The sequence below is a fragment of the Dermacentor silvarum genome, chromosome 1, assembly GCF_013339745.2.
Source record: "Dermacentor silvarum isolate Dsil-2018 chromosome 1, BIME_Dsil_1.4, whole genome shotgun sequence".
In the NCBI taxonomy this organism is placed as follows: Eukaryota; Metazoa; Arthropoda; class Arachnida; order Ixodida; family Ixodidae; genus Dermacentor; species Dermacentor silvarum.
The window spans coordinates 161432759-161456423 of NC_051154.1; the positions used below are offsets into that span (position 1 = coordinate 161432759).

The following is a 23665-nucleotide window of genomic DNA, read 5'->3' on the forward strand; positions in this document are numbered from 1 at the left end:
ACCATAGAGGAATAAGGATTATAAACAGGGATAAAGTGCCTCAGAAAGGCTGGCCAACGTTTCGATAGGAGGACCTATCTTCGTCAAAGGCTTTGGAAAATAGCGCGAGCAGACCTGCGGGAGAAGAGCCAGCTGATGACGATTGTGATGATCGAGTCTACATCGAGAACTGGCGCGTTTTGTTTGATTTCAATCATCCCGAAGATAAGTCCTCCTATCGAAACGTTGGCCAGCCTTTCTGAGACACTTTATCCCTGTTTATAATCCTTATTCCTCGTGTGCTACTCCATCTGTCAGCCACCTCTTTTGATTTTGGATTTCCAAACCATAAAGAAATTCAACCATGGTCCATAGAGCTTGAACTAGAGTGTACTCTAGCTGCAACTAAAACGCAGGGCAGGCCTGAAACGCGTCCCAAGACGCCCAATGCCTGACCAAAGCGTTGGCCTGACCTGCGTTAAAAGGGACTAGGAACTCCTAACAACAGCACATTAGTAGTGCATTGAACCCATTGAACTATTGTTGTGCACCCTCTTGCTGGTGCGACGGTGTCAGGAGTCATTGGCAAGGTTCTGACTGGTGTTGAAGTCGCGGCCTCGCGAGACGCTTTTTTCGTTGCTGGGTGTAGGACAGTTTCTCGCGCCTGGGGCGCTCGTGCCGAGTCAAGTCATGCCGGATTATCCCTTTCTCCCACCTTACGGCGCTCTACCTGCTCTACCAGCCCTACCTTCAAAATAACATTACATCACCGACTTTTGCGGGGGTGCAGTAGGGGCTGTAGTAGAGACCGGGGCTGCTCTTCTGGAGCAGTATCTTCGCTCGTGCCAGGCTTTCCGTGTACTGCTCTCCGTTACTTTTCAAAAACCTTTTTTTAATGGTCCCCTTTTTAGTTAAATAAACGTCCTTCTGCAAAACACGTGCAAAAGTTGGTAGGCGGGGGCCGCGGAGCTAGCGGAACGGAAACAAAGGTAGTACATACGTCGGACACAGCGCTATTATAATCTCGGATACTTTCCCGCGGCCTCCGTTCGCTATCCATGTGCCGGCTACGTGTGCCCTCCTGGGGCAATACTTGTAAAAAATCCACTCTATCGTCGCGACGAAAAATGCACCCAGCAACGAAAAAAGCGCACCGCGACTTCACACCAGTCAGCACCTTGCCTTATCATTGACGTACGGTTGGTTTTCCTTTGCGCGAACAGTGACACAGCACCGCGTTCCACAGTGTATGCTCCAACAACCTTATGCTGCCATACACGGCTCCCGTGTTCCGTTAATACGTTTACGATGGAGGGGCACTCTCAGTTCGCACGGCAGCAATGCATTTGGAAGCAGTTGCATGCCCGAGCACAAGAAACACTTCAGAAATACGTTAAAAGTATGCCACTAACTTCTACCCCACGCAGAACTTGCATATGACACAGTCCGTATGCATGTATTGGTGTCTGGCTTTGCGCTGCACCAGACTTGTGTGCCCTTTACTATGATTCGCGAGCCAGGCTGCAACCTTAGAGGCATACTTGACCTTTGAAGCCATGTGCCACAGGTGGAATAACAGTTTCTGGAGTATGACCAGTTTTACGTCCTAAAGCTGTAGTACACAGGTCGACGAGAGGGCTCAGGATTAATTTCAGTGCACGAGTGTATCCACAAGGGCCTTCTCCGACAACTTAGCTTGCACCAATAATGGTGCGAGCCCGTACGATAGCACCTTTTTGAGCATTTCTCAGTACTCTTATTCGCGCGCTGGAAAGCACCATTAAATTGTATGCATTTGAAATACTTTTGGAAAGCAGCAAGGAGACCAGACAAGTTTATGCCTAATGCTTAAACTGGCCAGATTTCTTGGACCACAAAGCGAGGCGGGCTGGGTTGCTGCATGTATGCAGGACGAGAGTTAACTGGTGTTTAAAGACACACATACAATGCACCATGCTTGTGGTCAGGTATGCTACTTAATTTAGTTTTTCATTCATACTGGTTGAGGAAGATACCGAGTCGATCGAGTGTGCGGTTCGGAGAGCATATTGAAGAGAAGTGATTGCAGGCTCATGTAAAATGTGCTGGATTTATTTCTGACATATTGCGAGCATATTGTGTTGCTCTCTGCTTTTTGACACCGATTACAGGACTACCTGGCAAAGCAGGCTTCCTTTAATTTTTTGGGTCGTAGACAAACTCCTGCAACCCTACAATCAAATCCATCCAAGAGGTGCCGTTCGTGATGCAGCGGAATGACCTTTTGTTGTATCAGTTTTGCAGTGTCACTGTTTATGTTAAGGAGAACAGCAGCCACAGGACAACATTGCTAATGAAACGTTGGTGTTGCCTTGGACAAAAAAAGGGACAAAACACAGTGCTGCTGTGACAGTAACACTGAATACAGGAGATATCCTGCCTACTTTTTAATGCGAAAGCATTAAATGCTCCATTACTTGAAAATACGCCATCGCCACCGAGCGACGATACCAAAAATGGCTGATGGCGCAAAGAGTAAAAACACGCCAAAAATGCTATTATTGACGTCAGATTTCTCAGGGAGGTTCCAGTAAACAAAGTAAATTAATGGTTTTGAAAAGTAAATTTGCTAAATTTCGGTCTGGGTGTGAATCGAACTCGGGCCTCTGGGGTGCAAGACGAGCATGCTTCCCCAACACCACGGCAGCTCTATGGTTCTGGATTGACTAAAGGTGTGCGAAGTGCGTGCGTCATCGCACATGTCATGTCGCAGCCATCTGGCGGACTAAGGTGTGGCCTAGTGCGTGCAACATTGGTCACGTGATGGCGCAGCCAATGGCCCGGGGAGGAGGTGGTGCCACGTCACGAGTGTATAAAATAAAAAGCATTAATGTCCAATTGAACGCTGCTGAGCAGTCCTTCGAGTAATTAACTCTTCACAGGCAAGCAAGCGCATTGAGATGCTTGGCGCGTTTTAATTTGGCCTTACCAAGGTGCAGTCGGAATGCATGCAGGCGAGAGCTTGCGCGGACAAAAAAACGTGCGGGGAAAAAAAAAAAATTGACCAAACGAACTATAATGCTTTCGCATTCTCACACGTAAGCAGTCTTAAGTGTCTCTGCAATTTTTTCCCCCACACCTAATGTAAACATTGGTCAGAGCTAAAGATGTTACAAGGACCAAACCCCCCCCCCCCCCCCCTAGTTATAGTTATGCAAACCAAACCAATGTTAATTGTGTAACAGAACGGCAAGAATATTCAACTCTCGGGTATCTCCAGTAAAACCTGTAGCAGATCATCTTAGGATTTAGCCATCAGACATACTGTGCAAAACAACCCCTCAGAAAACATGGTCCTTTGAGGCTTTATTTTTGGGGTGGGAGGAAGCAGCATTTTTAGGTCTAAGTAATCAAAATTTTCAATGCAGAATGCACCCTTGCCACGTGTGATTAAGGCAACTTTAATGACACTTGGGCTCCCTGAAAAGGATTGTTGTTCACATACTTGTGTCAGTGGTGGGCTTGCAGTTGCAGCTTATAGCCTGCAGCCTTCAATACAAGTGTTAGCTTTAATATGGAAGTGTGAATACCTAAGCCTGGGTAAACAAGTGTGCCAGAAACTACCCATTGTCAAACTGTTTTGACATCTTGCATTTGCTTTTGACAAAATGGAGGTATTCATTCCTTCATTTTGCTGTCACAATTTAGGTAGCTTGCATACACCAGAAAAGCTAAATTTTCTTTGAATAACTGGATGTAGAACATATTCTGTGTCAAAAAAATTAAATAAGGACATTGCGCAGTTGCACGTGCACCAAACACAGGATAGATAAAAGCAAAAGCTGATCACTAACCAGGTCACACTGCTTGTCGATTCCAAAGAAAATTGCCTGCTGCTCCAAAACATACTTTACCATGGATACATGGGAGTTTTGCTCCTAATGAGCACTTGCATCTTGCAATGCTCACTTGCCGTTTTTTGTTGTGTCATCCTTGAAAGCTCTCTGCGTTTTTTCTTGCTTTTCCCATCATGTGAAACGATGAGCTATATAAGCACAATAAATAAATATTTACACTGCCATGTGCACATTGAAGGTAATTGGCAAGCATATATAAACTTTAGCAGTGAATGTAAAGCACTGCTCTGCGGCTAACTGTTAGTTCATGCAACAGAGCTTAACACCTCTGAGGCGGCACAGATAAAGGTGACATCAAATGAGAGACAGCACAAAATCTTTTGCTGTGCATAACCTATCAACACAAGTACCAAAACTTAATAAAGACAGAGGCAATCAATGACAATAACATCCAGTGTATCCACCACTGCCCAGAACAATCTACCAGGCAAGATTACACCGATAAGTAGTAACTGGCGGCTGGCACTGACTCGTGGACTTTCAAGCTTACACCACACACAAAAGAAAAGCATTGCAAATCATTGGCTATGAATACCACTAAATATTTGAAAGATGTAAATAAAGGGTGAACAGATAATACAAGTGGCTGCCTTAGGAAATGAAATTGCAAACTGCAACCTCGAATGTGAATATACCTTGGATGCACCTCAAACATGATCAAACAGATAGGAAAAACAAGAACTGTAGCTTTCTTGAACATCTGGAGCAAGTAGTACTGTGCCTCATGTTGATCTGTACAACATAGCATCTGATGGAAATCAAACACAATAGCGTACTACAGATCATTTGATAGGTCAAAACGCAAAGAGCAAAGGAGTTTCCCCACCAGAATTTCTTGATGACACATGTTTAGTTATGCAACTCCCAGAAGCACAGGCTACAAGGCAACAAGAGGCACTGAGTGCTATCCACAGTGAAGTTCTTGCATCTCAGTGCACAAATTTCGGTGCCCATGACAGGACGCTTGAAGCATGGGGCTTTTATTGCCTGGTGTGCCATTGATGACATAAAAAAAGCTCTTCAATACTGTACAATACCACTCATTGGCATATGACAGACTGAGCAATGCAGCTTGCATCAGTATTGTAGTGACAAAAAAGATTGATACACATTTTGTAAAGACTATAGACAGCTTTCTATTAGGAGAGAAACAAAAGGCAGTACATAAAACGTTCATGCAAAGTTTCAATGTTGAAACTCTGCCAGCTTTTGGTACTGGTTTGTTAATTAAGACAGGAACCATTACATATGGTATTCACTCATAAAAAAAATACCTGCTTTCAGGAAGAGTGCAGTTACATTAAAGATGGTATTAGCTTTAAGCTTCTCACACCTTTTGTGACCGTCACATCCGAAGGCCTCTTTAATTTTACAAAGTTTGGTCAGTTTGTCATTACATAACATACCAAACACCGGGCATTGTTCAGGTAGCCTAACGCCTTCCAGTCACAGAAACACTGCACATCAAGCATCATGTGACACAGGAATGTTGCATTGTTGAACTGGTGCATAACTTGGGCCATTGTTGTGCTGCAGGTTTAGCAAGACTGACTGTCACAGCTAACAAGCTAATGGAATGTCACATCAGTGAGACTAGCAAGTCACAGGGACAAAGCACAGATTAGCCTTGTTTTATAAGCATCATTTCAGTTGAGGGAACATTCATACTGCTAAAAGCAAGCAGACTACTGTTTCAGATCTGCAGCTGCGCATGCCACCTTGCATAAGGCAAGTTGTCGAAGTGCTGTGCATTCAGAGACTCAGACCGCCGGGGCTGCTGCACTGGCCAGCACTTAGTGGAGGATGAGTAATTATTCCACAGTGCTTTATATTCCTAAGACCACCCACAGCAGGAGGTAACCAAGAAAGGACACATGCCTTCAGGATGCCCGTATCACATGCACTACATTCGCATCCTCTAGTGCTATTGGACCAAGATCAAAAGACTAGTGATGCAGTGCTCACTGCCTCCAAATGTCACTGCACAAAGCTGTCACCACTATAGCAGTCCTCAAAATTGACAAATTCAATCATTAAAATGTCATCTGTTCCCATTAAAGTGGCCAGTTTCCAAGTTGCTGCCACGGTTATTAACTACACCCTTTGGCAGTAGCAGCTTGAGGTAATATCAGCAAAAACCTTTTTGTGAGTTGCTGACTGGGGCAGCAGTGAGCCTTTCCAAACGCATAATTGTTGGTATGTTGTGGCACTGTCACATTTCACTGCCTGGCCTTGGGCTCTTCAGGTATCGGCAGACTGGTGTGTCGGCCAATGTCCCAGATACAGTCTTATCAAGTGGCTGTCCTGATGGTTGATGTAGATACAGCCTTTGCTGATGTGGGTCAAGAGCCCACAAGAGACTGGCTCCATCAGGGAACTGTGGGCTCTTTCGTGAGCCCTGAAGCAGAGGACTCCTTGCGGGCCACCTCACGAATAGAAGAGAGGGTTTTGTGCAGCCAGGTGCTCTTAGATGCCTGTAGCTCAGCTGAAGCACAGCTCAGCTGGTGAGTCAAGTCCTGCAAAGAAGCACATCTATTATGCCCACAAGAGATGCAATAAAAGATAGGTGTTAGGAGCGAGAATGGCTTTATTTAGGTGCCGAGGAACATACTCAGGCACCGGCATTTTCTCCTCCTACCATGCACTTAGACACTGCTAAGTGCATGGCTCGCTCCACACATGCGTCTGTTCATGTGCTATGTGACCCAGTTGCACACAGTCGTGCTTCCACAAATGTGAGTGGACTTGAGAAAAATGCGCCAAATGTTGTCGTTCTGCATCACCACTGCATTTTCCTTTGTCAGTGTTGTTGCTGTTTATGCAGAACTCTGCATTGGTGTGTTCTGATCAACTCAGCACCTTTCCTCGTATAATATTCCTTCTGCTGCTGTGCTCTCAATTATGCTGTCCTTTTTGCACATGTTCCTAAACTGGTGAACTTAGTTGATGCATACTGCACTGATACCTTGCTGAGCAGAGATGACCTGTAATTATTATTTTTTTAATCCAACCAATACATGCTGCAAGGCATGCATTTTAGCCATACCATCAACAGACAAAGTGCTATCCATCAGGGTTGCCACACAGATGAAAAACAGTGAACATGAAGTGAGGAGGACCAGGTGTCTATAAAGATGCAATCGCTCCAGCTATCCTTCCCCTTTTTTTATAAAAATGCGAACAATCACTTTCTAATGCAGACTAAACCCTTTTTGCAAGCTACAGTTTTCTGCAATGTGTCCTTTGAGATTCCACTTTTTTTTTTCATGAGTGGACATGCCAATTAAATGGCAGGCCTTGATTGACATAACCATACTTGACTGACACACTTGACTCGCACTTTCCTGGGAAGAGCATTAAAAATGTTAGCTATAAAGTTTGACACTTCCAGCAGCAAGAACAGCACTGACATTCATGGATGTGAAAAAAAATAAAAAAATGAAAGTTCGAAAAAAAAAAATATAAATGAACAACAGATCCATATTGTATAATGCTAGCACAAATGCTACTACTTGCAAACAGCAGAACAAAACAATGCACAAGATTAACCCTTTGTAATTGTTAAAGTTTACTTACTTTGCAGCTGTTCCAGTGTGCATTTTGTATACTGAAAAGTATTCATGAGCACAAATGCTTTATGAACTACTTTTCCTTTCCTCAGTACTGCGTTCCAGCATCCATTGCCAGTTCTTTGCCAGAGTATGATACTACTAAGAGCATTTCCAAAATGGACAGCTGAATTTTCACTCCAGGCATACAGTAGATGACATCTCCTTTCTCACACTTTTTGTCCTACAATTGTGCTACAAACTCTGTAGTGTTTGCTGTTACTTGTGCAATTTTTGTAAATAAAACATATCCTGCTGGCCAATCCTCCTTCACACTGAAACTCTGTGAATAACATCCCCCCCGTTTTATGTCAAGCAGTGGAACCCAGTTTCGACAGTACACGAGATGCCTTGTCCTCTCAACACGAGAGGTAGCTGTGGAAGATAGAAACCTCAAGAACACAAGAAAAGCAGTTTCATCCACTCTTTTAATAACATCTATGACAGTGCCTAGATATAGTGGTTGGCCCTGCCAACAAATGCTTGTATCTTCTGGTGGAGGAATATATTCTATCCTCTGCAGTGAACTCTTCATATTCTGCTCTGTAATTTATCTGAGCCGCTGAACTTGAGCGAATTGCTTCTGCAAAATTGGTGTAGTAAAACCATAACGCTCCGACTATACACCACAACTATGAAATCCCTACTCAATGGGCGTGTTAGGAAGCTCGAGCGCACTCTAGTCAGCAAAGTGTGCTCTAAGTAAACTTAACGGCCAGAGGCGACTTCCAGTGCGTGATGAGGGAGTGCGCTTTACGCGCTCCAGCCTAGGAGATGGTATACGAGTGCTCATGCCTGCTATGGCCTCAGGCAAGGTGATGTGTTTCCGTCCTCCTTGCACTTTCATCCTTTCAAGGTGCAGTTAGTGTGTTGTACATGCTGTTTGGTTTCGCAATCTTGTTGCATGCAAAACAGGCAAATGACTGCACAATTTCTGCTTGTCAGATGCACTGGTGTGTAACCAAATAGCCATTCTTTGGTTGACCACATAATTTGTTGACCACATAAAATTCTGAGTGCCTCAAATCATAAGGCTCTCCGTCCTCCTGCGATCTGCAATGAATTACTACAGTCGGCATACCGTGGTGCAGCAGCAATTAATCTGGGGTGGTACTTCTGATAGCAGCGTGAACAGCTTGCATCACAGACATAAACTGCTGTTGCTGCCTCTGTCGCTGCACATCCTGTTCCTCATCAAGCTTGTCATTGTCAATCAAGAACTGCAGCAGTCTATCAGTGATGCCATGCTCACAAAATGAGATATTGGATGCAGAAGTTACATAATGCTCGTCAGATGACGCGTTGGTGCTCTCGGGCACAGTCGCCCGCCTAAAATCGCTGTTAAGCAACGCTCCAAAGGCGTCTTGCTGGAGCGCACTCGAGTGCATGAATTTGAAGTTTCGAGCGCTGTAACTCAACGTGCCGAGACGACCCATTCGAAAATGTATTGCTCCTCCATGACAATGACACACAAAAATTTAGCTTCTGAATGTTGAAGGGATTCTTGACAGATGGCACTGCAAGCAAAAAAAAAAAAACAACAAAAAAGAGAACCTATCGCAATACAGGTGCACGCATGTATGGCTAGGACTGCCTGACAGGTGACTACAACGGATCAACTAATTCAACAGAAGAGTGAAAGGGTACCTGAAATGACTGGACATGCCAAACAGCAACATAAAATTAGGCAAGTCTACCTGATTGTGGCACTGGGCCTCGACGAGGGCCAACTTGGTCTGCGCCAGCTCCAGCTCCAGCTGGCGTAGCTGTGCGCTTTCCTGGGGCCGGCCACAGTCACCGCTAGATGGCTGCTGTGACTGCGGCCAGCCCTGTTCGCCAATGGCCCGCTCCAGCAGTGCCGCACAGCTGGGGCATGCACTGGCCTGCAGCGCTGCCAGCGACTCCTTGGCTCGCCGCTGCTCTCGCTCCAGCTGCTCGCTCAGCTGCCGACAGATCTGCACACAGATCTCGTACGTCACCTTCTTCCCAGCTAATATACAGAGTAAGCCTACAGACAGGCTGCATGTTTGTCAATGGAGGAAGTGCAGTGGCATAAATTGGAACTTCAAAGAGTACAGACGCATGCACTTTCCTTCTTCACTAACAGCACCATGAGTAACAATCAGCAGCAAAAGACTCCTGAGCACTTACATAAAAAAAATTCTGCATCTGAATGGACCATTGTTTAGTACATCCCAAATACATGACGTGTAGGTGCTAAGGTCAGAACTTGTGGGTGGAATTAAAAATACTCATTAGGCACCATTTGAAGATAGAGGACTGAGCACATTTAGTCCTAATCATGGCGTTTCTGTTAGATTTGCTACGAGCTTGTAAATGTGAAGTATCCTGCATCTCTTTGATGCTGGTCAGATAAGACTAGAATGTTGTGAGTGTATGACAGACCTGAAACACGGTATGATGTGCAGTTTCACTCTGTCCTCCAGACACCAAAAGCACATTTCTTTATGGACAATGGTGTTAGCGTGCCAGTATTACTTCAGTCTTTACAACAGAATGTGCACCTTGTAAGCAGCGGGAGGTCAGTCCAGAAAATGGTGTGCTGTCAGATGTGTGAGACCCAGGTACATGGGCCGTCCTCGCTCGAGGGGACAGCTTGAGCTCTCATACTTCTGCATGAGCTCTCACTCAAAGGTTCAATGAGTTCCAACAGCAACACTGGGTGCCCCACGAAGGGTAAAATAAGAAGGCGACAGTGACAGCCATCCAACTTGGTTCACTGCCATAGTGAATGAAAACAGTTGCCGACGTCACTGACCTTCAACTTACACTGTCCGTCAAATTTGCATGATTTCCATCGCTTTCAATCTTCTTATCAAACACCAAACTGCCCCCAGGGCATGGTGACTAAATCAGATGAAATGCATGCTTGCGCGATGAATGTGGGCATGTGCAACTGGACATGCCATTTCTAAACACCAGTTGCCAGACAAACACAGCAAAATTGCCCCTATTCAATAAATTTATCTCAACATTCGGTCTGTGGTATCCCTAGCAGCCATAGAAGGAACTCACTGCAGCGCTAAATTACAGTAGATGAGCAGAGCTTCTATTTGGCACTTAAAGAGCACACCAGAGCCCAACAGACAGTTTGGACTTCTCTTAGGCATGCTAAAGATTTTCAAGATAAGCAATACTCGTCTTTGACACTTAAAGAATTTAACAAAATTTATGCCAGTAGAGTTTGTTGAAATCGTGCAAATTACGCCCACAAGCTTTACTACACATTATGAAATGAATTCTGGGTGATCAGCTCTTCAGTTAACACTGAAACTTACAGTGGCAGCATCACACATTCGTGACGTCACATTTTGCATTTTGTGCATACAGTCCATCTTGGATATATCGAACTTGAAGGGGATCAGGAAATAATTCTATACATCAATAATTCAAAATATAGAATATGCCTGTCTGAAGCATATCTGAAAACTCTGCTTATCTCGAACAGGTTTTTGAGGTTGTGAAAAGTGGGAATTTACCGATTTATTTCTTCAAGGCCAAGTCAAACGCACATGTTTTTTGCACATGAATGTCGCAAGCCCCTTGTGCTATAGAATTGTCTTCCGACATACTAAACACGACGTTAACCCTAAAAGCTCGCGTTACCTGGCCACAAGACTGTGATGCACCTTGCGTGCGTTGGAAGTGCTTGTGTATTTTTATTCAGGATGAGGTAGAAATAGACGCAGCACAGTAGTAAAGCGGTGCGTGTGGATATGCACTGGTACTGCCATCAGCACACCTGTACTGCAAATTATGCATGAATGTGCCCGGCCGAAACAGCCAATCATCACACGTTGGCAGCCAGCTGACCAACCAGGCCATGTTAGATTCAAAAGTAGCTTTGAGCATGATAAACATCTGAGTCCATTCCCACTCAAGTGTAAGTTGTAACGCTGTGAGCATGAATACAACGAATTCAGTGTAGACTATGGGCCTGCAAATAACACAGCGATGTCTTGCGCACTGCTGCCGTGACAGTCTTTGCACAAAGTGCAGATGTAGCGAGTAGTGGTTTTGTTAAATCCAAACTGTAATGTAAAAATCCTTCCAAGTGTGGGGGCCGGATTCGCTTTTGTCGCTCACGAAACACTAAAGTGCCGTTCACGGAAATCCCTGGTCAAGAAGACAAGCCCGGCGGTGCAGACATCTCTAGTTTGGCATCCCACGCCTGGAGCCACTTAGTGAAAAGACCTAGTGTCATCCACGCTTTCTTGTGGGACATGTATCGAACTGAGAGGCATTTTGTATTCTTGAAGCAGCGCGATGATGTGCTCTTGCCAATAACGAACGGCCGCAGTTTGCATGAGCCATCCCTATTTGCAGTGAGCAAAACTGAGACACGAACCTTGCTAATTTTTTCTTCTATGGCATGTACAAGATTCAATGTTTTGTTTGCCAACATCTGCAAAAACAGTGCATTCATTGCCGACGGCGCGAAAAGTCATTGAGACCCTGTTAAGAAAAACGCATTTGCTGGGCTGCGGTGCGGTGCAGCGTGCGATAGTATATCGAGTGTGGTGGTTAGCGGGAGTCTGATACATGTCTAGCACTGCGCTGTATTTTGATAGGCATTTCCAAGGGATGCTATGACTGTTCGATATCAATACGTCCAGATTTAATGTACCCGGAGTCAACTGTATCTGCATTAAGGTGAAGGTATCACTGTCGCCATCTTGCGTGTAGTTCAGATTCTCCCACCAGGCAACGCCACTCAGTGATGTTTGAAAATAGCAAAAAAAAATCTGCTCTTCACCGTCGCAGCATGCCCTGGTCTGGCCCTCTTGCGACGCTGCGACAGGTGATCCGCTGAGTTGAAGTCCCCCTCCCCCCTTCTTTTCATGAGAAGTTGTGCCTCGCGCCATTGTTGTTTTGTTGCTGCGCGCGGTGGCTTTCTCCCCACTGATACTTTCAACAATGGCTCGGTCGAACCTTGTAAAATGGTCAGTGCTGATGATGGTGGCTATTAGTCAGCCCCTTTTGATGTGGTTGTCATGTGAGTGCGAGCCGCTGCTTCGAAAGCCGTCCTGGCAGATGGTCTGCAGACCAGTGCTCACTGCAGAACCTTGAGTGACGTTGATCATCAACTAGTTTTGTTTCTTTCTCTTCCTAGTGTGCATTTTTTTAGCATTTTTCAAAGTACGGGCCCCGCTAAACGAAGGGTCTAGGCTTGAAATGGTCACTGTTGCTTTGTGCCTATAAAGATAAATAAAGGAAAGGGAAGGAAATTGCTAAGGACTGCAATAACTGTCTAGCGCAGTCTGCCGACACCTGAACAGCGGTCAGCAGTGGAGGAGAGATGGTGGTAAAAGAGTAGGAGTAAAGGTTAGTATAGAGTAACAACGAAATATTTACAACAGAGCGACTAAGTAAAAAGAACAAAGAAGAGCATTTGTGGAGTGATTTCCTCGAGAAAGTTTGTCATCGGCCCCGCACACCGGCACTGTTAGGTCGCGTGGAACAGCCGGGTGTCGAGGCCCTACTGTTCGAAGAAGTAGCAGTGATTTTGTAATCTACCGCCGTCCACGTGCATAGAAATTAGAGTTGTGGGCATGGCTGACACCAGTTTTGTTTCGACCGCATGTGCCGCTTGACCTGATGCCTATTTCCCGATGTTCCGAAGCCCCCTATCACGGGACAGCAGCTATAAATTTGTAAGTTGCAGGTGTACTGTGGAGATAAGTTTTTTGGAAATTAAATACTAGTAGGGTGTGCGAATATTCATAACTTTGAACAATCAATCAAATAATGTACTGTTCAATCCAGTTTTCGAATCGAATAATGACTAGTATTCGATTCGATTTGTCTTTGGCTGTATTCAATTCGTGTTCGATTCGGTGACAAATTCACGCGTCCCTATCAAATAGACAGTGATTAGCTTGCTTTATTGGGGTAGAAATTGTGCACACTCCCGTGCGGTCACGGGTTCGATGACGCACCCGCTAGAGAGCCCGTGCGAATAGTTTTGGAGATCACGTCATTCGAGTTCCAGAGCCGCGGTACAGTGGAATGGTAAATGAAGCGGTTGCACAGAACGCTTGCTTTAGGAAATTCATACGCGCACACCGCTGCTAGCGCTCATCACGCCAGCGTTATGATTACGATGGCCATCGCAAGCACTCGTGCACAGCCTTGCGCGCAGCCCCTAGAAGTTGTCCATGTTTTGCCGACAGCCGTTTTCGTGACACAGGCATCGAATACCAAGTCCTCACATTAGCCTATGGAATACGATCACATTGATCTACACAAGCAGGGACTGCATCAACAGATTATTTGCTAAAAGTATGTTTTCTAATAGTCATCAATCTATATAGTGTAAATTGTGCACGTGTTTGCCTTTTTCGCGCTGTCCATGCTTTCATTTATCTCTCTCTCTCAACTTTTGTCTGCTGAATTCGGAGACTTTCGAGCGCATGTGTCACTGTATTCTGTCGTGCACACTGTTGTGCACACTATTGTGAATGCAATGGTGGAAAAGCTTCTCAAAAAGAAATGGCAGAAAACTCTGCTCGATCGGCTGCCATGCACCGCAACAAGCAAACTGCAGTCACTGCAGTGATTTTCAAGGGTAGGATGATCACTCGAAAAAAAGAAAGTGGGGATGGGGACCACTATGCGAGTGCGATGATTACGCGGATAAATACGATGTATCTTTCAACGAGAAAAGCACCTACTGGAAATCACGTGTTTCAAAACTTCACTGGACGTCGGAACACGTGACATTTGGTTAGTAGCGCGCGGCTTGGAAAGCAGCAGGTCACACACCCATCAGCACTTTTCGCTGCAGTCTGCAAGGCTCGCTCATTGTTTGCTGTTAATCCTATCGTTCAACCGGTGTCGCGTACAATAGTCAAACACAGTACCCTGCCACACACATCGCACCTCAATGCGTGGGGAAAGCAGGTTTCCAGATATCGTCGTACAAGCCTGCAAAACAGAGGAGGCGAGGGTAATTTGCAATTCTCCTTGGCACAATGGCACAATAGCCTAACCTGCTGGCTAGCTGGCATGCACTCATGATGTACCGTGCACGGCACTTTCTTTCATATTTTTCTCCCTTCAGCCACAAGTTAATGAACTCATGTAGGACTACATTGAAGGCGTGGTTGCAGACAGGTGATATTTTAAAAGATGAATAGAAAGATCACTGATACATGATTAATATAGTTCTTCCAAAGGCTTTCGAAGAGAGTAAAAGTTTTTAACTACTAAAGTTCCTCCATAGCTTATTTTTCCAGGCTGCCTTACAAGAATGACACTGTGATGTACTTTCACATAGGCTGTGGTACGTCTCCAGCATGTTCATGATCATGCTGAAATAGAGTAAGGAACAGCAGGAACACTGACATGGCCTAGAATGTCTACACCCACACATGCTGACCACTAACAAAAGAAAATGTATATAAGTGCAACAGCCACAAAGTCTTAGTTGTAGAGTGCAAGAGTACTTGTACCAGACAAGTAAAAATACAGAACATAGTTCATCATGCAGTTGGCAACCTTCTTTTGAAAGCAACCTGCATGCACACATGTGCACACACTCACGAGTGACAGTCATTAAAATTATTAAGATTATAGTATTTGCATATAGAAGGTACCCAAATAACAAAACTTCATTTAAAATATTAATTTAATATCCCATTAGCAATCAGCCCTACTTTTAAAAAATGCTTTGCACATGAATTGAAAAGGCACTAGGATGTACAATGTATCAAAACAAATAGTCTAACCTGCTTGTACTCGGCCAGGATGGCAGTGTTGCGCACAGATTCAGTTTCGGCCCTTTGTAGCTCACGTCGGCACATCTCCTTCAGCTATTCAAGAGAGAAAGAAAAAGACAACTTAGAAATATGACTGAAAAAGTTTCATATTTTAATCAATCCCTCAAGGCAGGCTAAAACGTTTTACTGGGAGATAAAGTGCAAGACTATCAGAATTCAGCACTGCAACTTCTTCATACAGGGGGGCGCAAAAAGTACCTGCCAAGTTTAACGGGACATTAAAAGTAAGTATGAAGTCCACCCCTCATCTCAGTATTTCCCTTTAGCACTTTCAAAGCCACAACAAGGCAATGCCAGCTGTGTTCTGCCATATTGGAGCATAGCTCATCAACGTGCTTACAGTGTGACTCTAAGCTCATAATACATTGAGTGGCATGGCTAATGCTCTCATAGACTTCATAGAATCATTTCCTAAATGATTAAATTCTCGTTTCCTTACATCTCATCCCCCCTCACCCCGCTTCCCAACCATAATGGTTAAAATAAAAAAGTTCAGCAGAACACATCTCACGACTGTTGAGGGTAATGTGTTTAGCATTGCATCAATATAGCTACACAGCATATTGCCACCCTCGAAACGAGTTATGTTAGGCGTGCACTGCAGCGGGACTCCTCTTTCACGCTTCCCTAAGAACACTCTGCACCATCTAGCACTCCGTCGCAAAGCCTGGGCATGGCCTCCGAAGCGCATGGTGCGCCAGTGGGTGCAAACGCCTAGAAACACATCATGCGGCAACCGGGCTCCTCTCTCGCACTTCTTTCTGGACACGCTACACAATCTAGTGGTGCTGCCGAGAAGTACGCAAGTGGCCTCCGAGACTAGAAGCGTGGTGTGCCGGTGTCTGTGAACGCTGAGAATCGTTCCCTCACTTGCCGCACACCCAGTGGCACATACTTAGTGACCCAAGTTGGCAAGAGGTTCACTGAAGAGCGGCACATATCCAGTGCATTCATGACACAGCACACTAAAGCATTGGCATGAAAGAAGTTCATTGAAAAGCAGCACATACCCAATGCATTTGTGGCGCAGCCAGCTAAAACGTCGGGTTGCTGTCCTTGAGGAACCCTTGTGACGTAGGTTCGATTTCGCTCAAGACGGGAGAAATTTAACGGATCTTTTTCAGCAGCACATTCCCAGTAGCACATACCTAGTTAACCAAGTTGGTGTCAAAGATACTCATTGAAGAGTGGCTCATTGAAGAGTGGCTCAATGAAGAGTGGCACACACCTACTGGCATATACCCAGTAACTCAAGTTGGAATTAAAGAGGCTCATCAAAGATCAGCACAGACCGAGCGGCACATACCCAGGGTTCTAAGTCCGCGTCAACAATTTTCTTCAAACAGCGGTACCTACTCAGTGCGACATCTACTGTGACCCATGTCGACATGAAAGAGGCTCGTTGAAGAGTGGCACATATATACACATTGCCACATACTCAGTGACCCAAGTTGTTCCGACTGTTGGTTTCGAACACTGTTCCCTCAGCACAGCAGCCCAATGCGCTACTCATTTGACCATGAAATACCCAGTGGCCCAGGTAGGCGGGAAAACGATCAGATACAAAGAAACATATTGTCACGAAGCACTTTGGAAGTAAGCGTTCCCGACTAGAACGATAGAGCAGCGAGAGGTAGCACAGCCGATCGAGCACCGAAACAAGGTTTATCTCTCTCGTCGTCGTTCTCTCATAGCCACAGCCCCACTGCTCCTTATTTTACAGTACAGTTATCTCCTCCATGGAAAAGGAAGCAGTCTCGGCGACCTATGGGTGGGACAACGCAGGCGGATCATAGTACGGCTTGAGACGCTGGACGTGCACAATTTCGCGTCGTTGACGGCGGTGATCCAAAGGTAGCTCGAGGGGTTCCACGATATAGTTCACTGGAGACGTTTGGTTGATCCCGCGGTATGGGCCCTGGTACTTCGACGCGAGTTTCGGTGATAGTCCAGGGGTAGGGGCTGGAACACAAAGCCACACTAGCAAGCAAGGAGCACAGGATGCAGAAGCATGGGAAATTTCTCGATGGTGCTTCTGGCGTTGCTGGTCTTCTGACGTAAATATACAGGATAGATTGCGACACTCTTCTGCGTGTGCAGCAGCTTCGGATAAAGTAGCGGTTTTCATGGTGTCAGGGCGGTACGGAAGGATAGTATCCATTGTGGAAAAAGGTTTGCGTCCGTACAGGAGAAAGAAGGGCGAAAATCCCACAGTAATCTGCATGGCGGTATTGTAAGTGTAGGTGAGAAATGGTAGAACATGGTCCCATTTGCTTTGGTCAGATGCAACATACATGGCCAGCATGTCATCAAGAGTGCGATTAAAGCGCTCGGTCATGCCATTCGTCTGCAGGTGATATGCAGTAATGCTGCGATGAATGATGCAGGCATTCTTTGAGGAGAGCCTCGATGACGTCAGAGAGGAAGACGCGGCCTCCGTCACTGAGTAATTCTCTGGGAGCTCCGTGGCGAAGGACGATGTGGCGCAGGAGAAACCAGGCGAAGTCACTTGCAGAAGCGTTGGACAAAGGGGAAGTTTCCACACAGGGCATAAGATGGTCGATGGCCACGATTACCCAGCGGTTGCCGTCTAATGTGATTGGCAGAGGTCTATAAATGTGGATGCCTACTCGATCAAAAGCATGTGCTGGGCAAGGCAAAGGCTGCAATGGAGCGGTTGAACGACGAGGGGGATCTTTGCGGCGTTGGCAAACGAGACAGGAGCGCACATAATGATGGATGAATCGATACATCCCCCGCCACTAGTAACGAAGGCGTAGACGCGCGTATGTCTTCAGTACACCTGCATGTGCGCACTACGGGGGTCGTTGTGGAACACTGCACAAATATCCACACGTAGATGCCGAAGATGACAAGCAACCATTTGCGGCCGTCCGGGAGGTAGTTACGACGGTACAAGAGCCCATCGCAAATGGAGAAGTGATGTGCTGGCGACGTAATGCACGAGTGGTAGTGGTGGCGATGGGGTGGACAAGAAACTCGGCATGGACACAATCCATGGGTCTTTCTTCTGCTCCAGAAGAATGTCCGTGGCAGCTAGAGAAGACTCGGACAATGAGGCATTCGGGGAGCTAACCTCATCTGTTAGTGGCGAACGAGACAAGGCGTCCACATCCGAGAGTTTTCCGCCAGAACGGTACATCACTCGAATGTCGTACTCCTGCAGTTGAAGCGCCCATTGAGCAAGACGACCGGATGGTTCTTTTAAGGACGACAGCCGCAACAGTGAATGGTGATCAGTTATCACGTCAAATGGGCGGCCATAGAGATACGGACGGAATTTGGTTATGGCCCAAATTATAGCCAGGCATTCTTTTTCTGTTACAAAATAGTTCGATTCAGGTTTAGTGAGTGCACGACTAGCGAAGGCGACGACATACTCATCGAAGCCAGCCTTTCTCTGAGCGAGAACGGCACCAAGGCCGACGCCACTGGCATCCGTGTGTATTTCAGTTGGAGCGCTTGGGTCGAAATGGCGCAGGATTGGTGGAGACATCAAGAGACAACGCACCTTTGTGAATGCGGCATCGCAATCCGATGACCAGGTCGAAAGGTTGTGGCCACCACAAAGAAGCTGCGTTATAGGTGCTATTATGGTGGCGAAATTGCGGATGAAACGGCGGAAGTATGACGATAACCCAATGAAGCTGCGCAGTTCTTTCAAGGTCTTTGGTCGTGGAAACTGGGCAACAGCTTGTAGTTTCACCGGATCAGGGAGTACACCTTCTTTCGACACGACATGGCCGAGGATGACCAGCTGCCAGGTGGCGAAGCGACACTTCTTCAAGTTAAGCTGGAGGCCAGCATCGGCGATGCATTTGAGGATGCGTTCAAGTCGAAGTAAGTGGGAAGGAAAGTCCGGTGAAAAGTTAACAATGTCGTCCAGATAACACAGGCATATCTGCCATTTGAGGCCGCACAAGATGTTGTCCATCATTCTTTCAAATGTGGCAGGCGTGTTACACAGGCCAAATGGCATCACTGTGAATTCAAATAAACCGTCAGGTGTGATGAAGGCCGTTCTTGGACGGTCTGACTCAGCCACTGGCACTTGCCAGTACCCGGATCGTAAGTCTAAAGAGGAGAAGAATTCGGAGCCTTGGAGGCAGTCTAGCGTGTCGTCAATACGGGGTAGTAGATAAATGCCTTTGCAGGTGATCTTATTGAGTCGCCAGTAGTCCACGCAAAAGCGAATTGTGCCATCTTTCTTTTTGACCAGCACTACAGGAGAAGCCCAGGGAATGTGCGAAGGTTGTATGATGGCACGTTGGAGCATGTCTCCAACTTGCTCAGCGATGACGCTACGCTCCGTGGCGGATACAAGATACGGTCTGTGGCGTAAAGGCGCATGGTTGCCGGTGTCGATGTGATGGACCACAGTGGAAGTACGACCTAAGTAAGACTGTTGTAGGCCGAATGACGTGCGAAAGCGGTCAAGGAGGTCGATGATCTGGGCGTGCTGGCCTGGAGTGAGGTTGGGATCAATACACCTGGAAAATGTTGGGTCACACGGCGGCGTGGGAGGAGTAACTTGAAGGGCCATAGCGTCAACCTGAGGAGAAGCCGGGTCGTCAGGCGCATTGTAAAGGAAGCTTGGTTCGATTTCGTCAGTATAACTAAGACACTCATTGTGGAGCAGGCTAGCAGGGCAAGGAAACAGGTTCGAGACATAAAGTGCGCTGGAACCTTGTCGAATGGCAAGAAGGGCAAAAGGAAGCAAGAAGGGATGACGGCGAGCAACAAGCTTAGACGGCATGAAAAAAACTGTGGAGTCGGAAAACCCAACGCAGGAAATGGGTACAAGTGCGGCAGGGTATGGAGGAATCTCGGTGTCGGTGGCAGGGGCGTAGCCAGGAGGGGGGGCTGATGGGGCTTCAGCCCCCCCCCCCCCCCAAATTTTTTCGGGATGGCGTGCACCGCCGACCAAAACAACCGCCGGCGCCGGAAATCATTCTGGATATTGCATGCAAAGTCTTTTTCACGCTCAAAAAGACATTTCGGCACGAACATTGCGAACTCGGGGTGGATTTCGTGGCAACACCCTTGCACCTGGAGTCACCTAACGCAGGGAGCCCATCCGAGCACAAGCTTTCAAGGGCTTTTCGATAGCGAGCGGGCGCGTTGCGGTATCTCGCAGCGGCCACGGAATCTACAGAGCGCGTGGATTTCAATTCCGAAACTTTATGGGCATAAAGTTCTCGTAAACTTTTGACGCGAAAGATGCACTGACATTTCCAAAGGCGTGGTTTAGATTTTCAATTCTGCAACTTTTTGTATTTAATGTTCTTATCAACTTGGGTCAACATGCATGCACTCGAGCCCTCGTGTCCAAGCCATTCCAGAAATGGAAGCACGCACTCGCAATTTTCTATACACACGAAAATACTAAATATCACCGTGACTGTCAGCTGGCAGCTGATAATTTTCTCCAAACATTTTCAGGACGCACACTCAATGTAAGCTGGACCAGGGCAGGCAAAGTAAGATAAGAGAAAACAGAAGAAAGTTAACAGCCAATGTTCTTTTTTGCGGGCGACAAGGTCTGGCTCTCCGTGGCCATAGGGACAGTGGTCTTATGAATTTAAGCAAAGCCCCCGCTCAAAATACTGGTATTTTAAGAGCGCTTCTTCGCATGCGAGCTGATTGTGGAGACACATATCTGAAGAACCATTTGGAAAGTTGCCCCAGTAATGCCTCATATTTAAACCCAGATTTACAAAACCAAATTGTAGAAATTTGTGGTGAAATTATCAATGAAAGCCTAGATGCAAAAGTAAACGCTGCAGGCTGCTTCTCCATACTTGCTGACGAAACGACGGATATTGCTGGAATCGAACAGCTTACTGTTTGTGCAAGGTAGCTAAACAAGGATGCCAACGACATCAAATGAGTGTTTTTAGGTTTTTGCCCTTGAATAGATGCCCTCTCTCATTGCGACTGCAGGTTCTATGTAAATGTGTACAAACTGCTGCAGATTCTAGTCACTCTTCCAGTGACCACTGCTAGCCCAGAGAGAATATTTTTTAACATGAGATTACTAAAAAACTACTTGCGCTCTACAATGTCTTAGGAACGCATGGCTAGGCTGGCGCTTCTATACGCCCACAGAGACGTCGGCATCGACGTGTCCGAAGTCATTGACCGCTTCATTAAACTTCCCCACCGAGTGATGTTTGTTCTTTAGATAGCTAGCAGCAAAAATCAATGCAAGTAAAAAGCTCTGTTCCTTCAGGTCCATAAATTCGTAATTATGAAAACGTATGCCTGTTCATTAGCTTTTAAAACCCATGAAAATTTTGCCGTTTATTCCGACAGTTAGCACCATGATCAAAATTATAATGTGAATATGAAAATTACGAGAACATGAATAACAAATTTTGACTGACCTTGCTCATTGAAAGCCCAGCCCACGTGGCGTTTCCCAACAAACACACTCGGATATTGGGTAGTTCAACTTGCCGTATCATCTGTGGCTTTTGTTTGGCCTTTTCTTTCTATTTTAGCTACCTTCTTTTACTTCTTTTTTGAACCAAAGCAAAAACCTTATTTAAGTTTGGGTGCAGAATATTTGTTGCCGTGCTGCTGGCAGTTAAATTACCCATTTTCGTACTGATTTCTGCATTATTCCTCTATTATTCCACCCATATGGTGCTGTCGCGACCGCCGCATGGTCCAAGTACATATCACGATTTCTGCGATCATAGTTTTGTTCTTGCCTGGATCGTCTGCCTTTCTATGCATTAAGTTTGCTATCTGTGACTGCGCAACATGTTTATTTGTCTTGTTTGACGGATTATATACAGTGACGTTTGCTTAAATACGTAGATTTATTGGAGACTTATACGTACATTTAAATATCTTGTTGCGAGGATTTGTGTATACAAGCAGTGAACTTTCTTTCCAGCGTTAACTTTTTTTGCCCTTTATCAAGTTGTACCTTCGAATTTCTTATGTATATTTTGCAGAACCCCGGCTTTGTATATGTACTCACTGTTGAGATTATAATCTTGGTGTAATTACAATAGACGACTGGTAACAGCTGCTCCTGCGCAATCTATTGCAACGAAGGAGAGCGACATTGAGGTTTTTCCCTGGCCGTTTCTTATGTACAAAAATGTAAACACGGTTCTTGAATGACAAAGATTAATCAAACTATTTGTCCTCAACTTGTTCTTTTCATGGCCTTCGCGTTTTTCATGTCAGCTGCATGCATTGCTTTGCTGGTTTTGAACTGATATAGTTCTAAAGTTCGTGTGATAATTTCTTTACTTATTAAATAGACAAAAGAAAACGCGGAAGCATTGATATCAGTTATTGCTGCCACAATTTTTCGGACATACGAATATATTCTTTTATGAATGCATTGCATTGCCATTGCATTGGCAATGGCAATGCAGTTATTTATTATTCATGTATTTGAACCCTCGAAGCTGAGTCTAGGTGCGACGGCGGCTTATATACCTTTGTGCGTGCTCCGTTATCACCGCTTAGTTTGCGTTGAAGCGATACACGGCACGAAGGTCACTTCGCCCGCTGTATCTGCCACGCTTCCTCACACCAGCGTTTCGACAGTCAGTGGCCGCGAACATAGAGTGTGATTGGTTCATGTTTGCCTGTGCGCGCTGACACCATGCTGGTTAAATCGGTTAAATTACTTTGCAAGTTTATACGGCCAATATAAAACTACTATCCTTACTTCGTATAGCTCTCTAAGCATTTACTATAGCAATCGATGGTTCGCCTTTCGGGCGAAACTGTGACATTTTTAGATGTGGCCGCGCAAACAAAATCGCTCAATATTTTACCCCGCATAATAAACACACACCCCAACTTTGCGCATATTTTTTTGGGAAAAAAAAAGCGCATTTATTATGTGAGTAAATACAGTATTCATTTGTGGGTCTCATGAGAAGACAATGTGCTCATAACAAGCAGGTGACAATGTGCACATAAACACACTCTAGAAAGCGTTTGCGTAACTCACTACTGCGGCTGCTTACAGCCTCTGCAGCAGTGAAGAGAACTAGCATGAATATTGGGACATGGTACATTACTGAAAATCTTAGAGCATCTGTCCTATTCTAAAAGATTAACTAGTTGCTCAAAAAATTGCACCTGAAGGTAGCAGGTCTCTTTCTGAAATTAAATCACCCAAGAAAATGGAGGGAGGTATACATACCTCAGAGCTGTGCCTGAATCCTGCATTGCATGAGTGTTCTGAAAGATTATGTTCTGCTGGTGCTACTGCACTTTGCCAGTCTATAAAGAGTGGCACAGAGAGGGTGCCACATCCCGCAAATAGCAACGACAGGGTAATAAAATTTGGCCGAACTGCATTGTCTCTCATGTCTAAATGGAA

General features: G+C 45.6%; 1 protein-coding gene across 6 annotated transcripts in view; it reads right to left on the minus strand.

Moving 5' to 3' along the window:
• Positions 1 to 2049: 2049 nt before the first annotated feature.
• Positions 2050 to 23665, minus strand: part of LOC119436315 (rab GTPase-activating protein 1-like) — a 115379-nt gene continuing 93763 nt past the window's right edge. For all 6 annotated transcript variants that reach the window (XM_037703128.2, XM_037703130.2, XM_037703131.2 and 3 more), the window contains 3 exons: positions 15235 to 15318; positions 9181 to 9438; positions 2050 to 6391 (listed from right to left, as the gene is read on the minus strand). In XM_037703128.2, coding sequence (XP_037559056.1) covers positions 6245 to 6391; positions 9181 to 9438; positions 15235 to 15318 — 489 coding nt within the window. In that variant the 3' untranslated portion in view covers positions 2050 to 6244. The remainder of the gene's footprint in view (positions 6392 to 9180; positions 9439 to 15234; positions 15319 to 23665) is intronic.